Genomic DNA, 5896 nt, shown 5'->3' with positions numbered 1-5896 from the left:
TGTAATCCCCTTTGTAATCGTTAACATTTTCATAAGTAACTGTAATTTAATTACACATTTTTTCTTAGTAACTGTAACTGATTACAGTTACATTTATTTTGTAATTAAATTACGTAACGCCGTTACATGTAACTAGTTACTCCCCAACACTGGTTATAAGTCAGAGTGTGCTCACTCTGATGGCTTGATGCAAATTGTACTTATGTTTATACTTTAAGTAGGGGTGTCCCCGACTAAGGATTTTCATAGTTGAATCGGAATTTTCGAATCTTGCCAATAGTCGACTTAATTACGTTAACACGCAGGGAAAATGTATAATGGACGCCTCGCAGTTACAAAAATAATGTTTTATGTTTTGATTAGGGGTGCTCCGATCAGGATTGTTGAGGCCGATCACAGAAAGCAGTATCTGCCGATATCGATCACCGATACCGATCTTTGTGATACTCCAATCAGGATTTTTAGACATTTATTCAGGGCCTGAATTTCATTTTTGAAAATGGGGGGAATTCCCCTCTTAGGTCACTCTTGTGAGAGGGGAAGCAGCTTTCACACAGGAGTCCGCTACTGATGTACTGATGTACCACAAACACAACATTTATCCATTATTTTGATTTCAAATCCAAACATTGTCACTGAAAATGTTTTTTTATTTACACAGTACAGTAATACAGTCTTTCATAGACATGTTTAAACACAATAAATATAAGCAACACATTATTAAATGCTTTTCACTTTTGCATTTACTCCTAGATTTATATATTAAGTTGCTCAATCCTACGGTTAATAAAGTACCTCACCTTCAGCATTATAATTATTTCACCCGCGCCGTACAGAGACATAGACGTGCCGCTGCATGTCGTGTCAAACCTCTCACGGCAGGAGCGTCATCAGCTTGAGATCGGTTTTTTGAGATCGGCCTTTTTAGAGACCGTCGATCAAACATCCCAACGTGATTATCGGCCGATATTGATCGGTAGCCGATCAATCGGAGCATCCCTAGTTTTGATTAAAAGACAGTTAACATTAACGTCTGTGAACGTTTTTTACAATAGTGCTCTCATTATAACATTATGTATATGACAGTAGTTGTTAATGCTCTGCATTTCTGTTTTGAGTTGCACGCGCTGAAGATGACCAGTAGAATGAAGCAGCAGGTTTTTAATCAATGGGATTTACTGATCATTTATCTCATATAAAATACGCTTCGTTATTTATAAACCTCTCACGGCAGCGTCATCAGCTTGAGATCGTTTTTTTGAGATCGGCCTTTTTAGAGACCACCGATCAACAATCCCAACGTGATTATCGGCCGATATTGATCGGTAGCCGATCAATCGGAGCATCCCTAGTTTTGATTAAAAGACAGTTAACATTAACGTCTGTGAACGTTTTTTACAATAGTGCTCTCATTATAACATTATGTATATGACAGTAGTTATTAATGTTCTGCATTTCTGTTTCGAGCTGCGCGCGCTGAAGATGCGTTTTATTATAATAGTGTTCTCATTATAATGTTATGTATATGACAGTCCCAGTCATAGTTATTAATATTCTGCATTGTTGTTTGTCCTGCTCGCGCTGCGCGCTGAAGAGATAATCACCGTATAATACTATAATGAAGCGCTTTACTGCAGCACAACTCAACCAAATGCATCTTATATGAGATAAATAATATATACACAATATATATATAAACCGGCTGAAATGTTTTGAAATCACTTGTACCCTACCTGATCGAAAAAATCCAGTCTTTCACTCTGTCTGTGTCAATTTGAGTCTTGTTAAAGTTTTAAATCCCTGCCACCAAGATGCTCCTCTGTCGGTCACGGATTATGGAAAGTGAAACTTAAATCTATAGAGGTGGTTGGATTTATTCACGCACGTTAACATATTTATTTGAAGCTTCTTTCTTTTCAGATTCTTATTTACAGCATTATTTTAATAGGCTGTATATTAACTTATTAGGAGAAAACCAGTAGTTCTATGTGAAATCAGACCCCCATATAGCCGAAATGGCATGATCATAACACCTCTGCGAATATTCGACTGTGAGATTGGTAGTGGAATCAGGCTCCTCCTATCGAAGCATCGAATCTTCGACTATTCAGGGTCACCCCTAATTTTAAGATGTTTTCTTGTAAGCATTATAGATAGTTTGTGTTTCTGGTGTAGAACCATACTTTATTTTTCTTAATTTAATGCTGTATATTGAGCAGTGGACGATGTAAAAGCCATATACGAGATACATATCTGAGGAAAAATACATTGCTGGTCGGCGCCACCTAGCGTGCAGGCGTGAATTAGTCGATCAATCGCCTCGCGCTCCGTGTGAAAGCACCGTTCTTCGGCGCTCCGTGTGAAACGCTTGGGCTGTAGTCCGCTGTAGTGCAGCATGCATGTGTACCTCTATGCAGAGCGTGATGGGCTCCAGTCCTCTCAGAGAGTGCCGGTCAAACGGGTCGAAGCTGTCGTCTCTCATGATGGGCGGCTGCAGCACGTAACCGCTCCTGCCATTCAGCATGAAGAGCGCCTGATTCATCTGCATGGGCTTATCTGCAGAGAAACGATCACTCTGTTAAACGATAGGACGACAGAGTAACAAGAGGACAGGAGCGAGAGAAATCTACAGAACCTTCTCGAATAGACGAAAATAAATGAAACTACATAAAAACCCTTGTCAGACCAACAAAATTACCCCAAATGTTGTCCCCAACTAGTCAAACACAGCTGGCTGAACAATGAATTTCATACTGTTGAAATGTTAAGGCTTTGTGAGTTCCCAGCATGCATTGCAGCATGAATAAATCATGCAGTTACTGTTATAGGGTTATTGTTTTGCTGTTTGCTCACTTAATTTAAACTTTTTTGTTGTTGGTTTGTCATTATTGTTAGTTATTTGTTGTACTGTGATGTAAAGAGCTCATCTTTTTAACATTTGCTGATTGCCATCGTTCTTGAGGTTTGAGCGTCTAGTTTCGAGGCCTAGAGTATGCTCAACCACTTATATCCTTTTCCTGGATATCTTAGACTTGTGAGTTGTTTTACAATCAAAGACAATGTTGTCTACATATTAGACCGAGTTATCCATTAAGGTTTATCATTCGTACAGGGTTCTCACTCTAAGCCAAATGTCAAATTCCCTGACTTTCACTGACTAAAAAGCTGAATTTCCATGACCTATAATGAACAGAAAAACAAGCCGCTCCCTCTCCCATATTTGATAGCTCGATAGTAGTTTTACAAACTTTACATGTAGCTTTTCTGTCGTCTGTTTTAAACACCCAGTCTTTGAAGTGGTCATTTTTTTAGGCAAAGCTCTTGAAATGTACATTTTCCTGGCATGTTTGCCTTAGTTAACAAGTACAGCCTGATGACTGCCTTTGACTTCAGTGATGAGCGGGAAGGGAATAAAATGGCACTGAAAAATAGCCTAACCATAACAATAGGCAAACGTTTGAAAAAACGCGATAAAAAAAAAAATGGTACAGAAAAATTACATTTTGATAAACGGAAACTAAAATTTAAAGCGACAAACAAAAATCCCTGATATTGCATGACTTGGACAAAAAATAAATAAAATTCCCTGACTTTCAATGTCTGGAATAGACCTTTTTAAAATTCCATGATATTCCAGAAATTCCATGACCATTGAGAACCCTGTTCGTAAATAAACATAAAATTGGTAACATGGTGACTGTTTACACATTCAATTGCTGTGACAATCTATCAGCACAATAAGACAATCAGCATTGCATGAACAAACAAATTTACTAATAAATCGATGCATCGCGATTCGTGGATCAATTCTGAGATTTTCGGAATGCATCGTGATTCTCTCTGGAATCGATTCTGAGCTTAGTTTTTAACAGCAGATGGCGCTCTAGGCTAGTTTTTAACTGCACACTCAAATGCTCACAAAGAAGTGCGCTTGCGCGTTCGGCTGAGTAATGTAAGTGGTTAAATGTACTTGCACATCGGCTTTCATGCTTTTATGATGCGAGATTAATGTAAACACAGCCCACTGTGAACATCCTTGTAATTCGCTTCAACCTTTTCGAACTTTATGAATGATTATTTTAGGTTCAAGTGGTGCGTGTCTAAGGAACTGGAAGCAAGCAGAATACAGCTATTTCTAAAGCACGCAGTGCCATCTGCTGTTAAAAACTAAGCTCAGAATCGATTCAAGAGAGAATCGCGATGCCTCTGGAAAATCTCAGAATCGATGCGGAATAATTTCTCGATTTGCGATGCATCGATTTATTGTACCAGCTCTAAAATTTACATTGGCCAAACAAAGCATCTTTACTGAGGAGAACTACTGTAAAACACTATTGTTGAGAGAACTCAAAAGTCTTAGTGCATCAAGAGAGTTTTCTCAACGGTTTATTTTTCCAGCGAGAGCCTGTGCTCACCTGCGGTCTGGAAGTTAAGAGCCACCAGCTGACTGCCACACAGCCACATGGGTAACGGGTCGTAGTTGGACGAGTCCAGGCGCTGACCGCGAGGGTAGATCCGCGAGAGCTGCAGCCGGTTGTACTGCAGGAACTTCTTTCCTTTGATACGGTTCACATACTTCTCCGCTTTGGTCTCGGGAAACGAGGACATGTCCCGGAAACAGGCCCGCTCCGTCCCGATTTCTGTGAGAGACAGAAGAGGCTTTCAGCATTTGTGTCAAGGAGCTACATGGCCTTTCATATTAAAGCAGTGTTTCCCAACCCTGTTCTTGGAGACACACACCGACTCTCTTCCTGATCAAGCACACCTGATTCAGATCATCAGTGTGTTAATAGAGACTACAAGACCTGACACGGATGGGTCAGATACGAGACACCCAAAATGTGTATTGTCTACAGGAACAGGGTTGGGAAAAACTGTGTTAAAGCAATAGAGCACCATGGGAAAAGGTCACTTTACCGTGTCAATATATTACATTTAACTTTGGGCTGAGCATGTCGCTATGAGAATGAAACAAACAAACAAAATAAAACAGTTGCAGTACGGCACTCAAGAGATTTGTGACCCAGGACTACAAAACCAGTCATAAGTGTCAATTTTTTTAAATTGAGATGTATGCATCATCTCAAAGCTGAATAAATAAGCTCTCCATCGATGTATGGTTTGTCAGGAGGGGACAATATTTGGCCGAGATACAACTATTTGTTGGAATCTGAGGGTGCAAAAAAATCTAAATATCGAGAAAATCGCCTTCAAAGTTGTTGAAGTTCTTAGCAATGCATATTATGCCGAGTTCACACTGCACGATTTTAGCCCGATTTTTCACTCGCCGACAGGTTTTGCGAAATCGCCGACAAATGCCTGAAATCGGAGGCAAATCGGTGCTTGTCCACGCGAGTGACAATCACGCAGTGTGAATTATCAAAGATGCGATCTGAGGGAATCGCCCTTCACAATCACGCTGTGTGAAATGTGTTCTGACTGAAAAACTACATCGGCGATGACCTACAGCCAATGAGAGACCAAGATACAGGGCAGCGGGAAGTTCGGGGAGGAGTTATATGAAACGTAGTTTGCGGACCAGTGAGTGCAGCCGGTTGTTTTTTATGTCAGCAGGTTGAAGCGACCCCAATAACGTGATATTTAGGCCCTAACCCCAGATAGTCGTTCAGTGTGAAACCAACAGTAATGCGACGTCTTTGAAAATCGTGCAGTGTGAACTCGGCATTACTAATCAAAAATTAAGTTTTGATATATTTACAGTAGTATTCCATGTAGTATAGAGAGAGTACTATATAATTTACAAAATATCTTCAAGGAACATGATCTTTACTTAATATCCTAATGATTTTTTGCATAAAAAAAATTATAATTTTGACCCATACAATGTTTTTTTGGCTATTGCTACAAATATACCCCAGAGACTTAAGACTGCTTT

General features: G+C 39.7%; 1 protein-coding gene across 1 annotated transcript in view; it reads right to left on the bottom strand.

Moving 5' to 3' along the window:
* plcg1 (phospholipase C, gamma 1) overlaps positions 1 to 5896 on the bottom strand; it is an 88665-nt gene that overhangs the window by 20427 nt on the left and 62342 nt on the right. Inside the window, exons 27-28 of the mRNA XM_016453378.1 lie at positions 4416 to 4640; positions 2408 to 2556 (exon numbers count right to left, since the gene is read on the bottom strand). Coding sequence (XP_016308864.1) covers positions 2408 to 2556; positions 4416 to 4640 — 374 coding nt within the window. The remainder of the gene's footprint in view (positions 1 to 2407; positions 2557 to 4415; positions 4641 to 5896) is intronic.

This window comes from Sinocyclocheilus anshuiensis, unplaced genomic scaffold, assembly GCF_001515605.1.
Source record: "Sinocyclocheilus anshuiensis isolate Anshui unplaced genomic scaffold, SAMN03320099.WGS_v1.1 scaffold2253, whole genome shotgun sequence".
Lineage (NCBI taxonomy): Eukaryota > Metazoa > Chordata > Actinopteri > Cypriniformes > Cyprinidae > Sinocyclocheilus > Sinocyclocheilus anshuiensis.
Note: the sequence above shows the minus strand (reverse complement) of the source record. Positions and strands in the feature narration are given on the sequence as shown.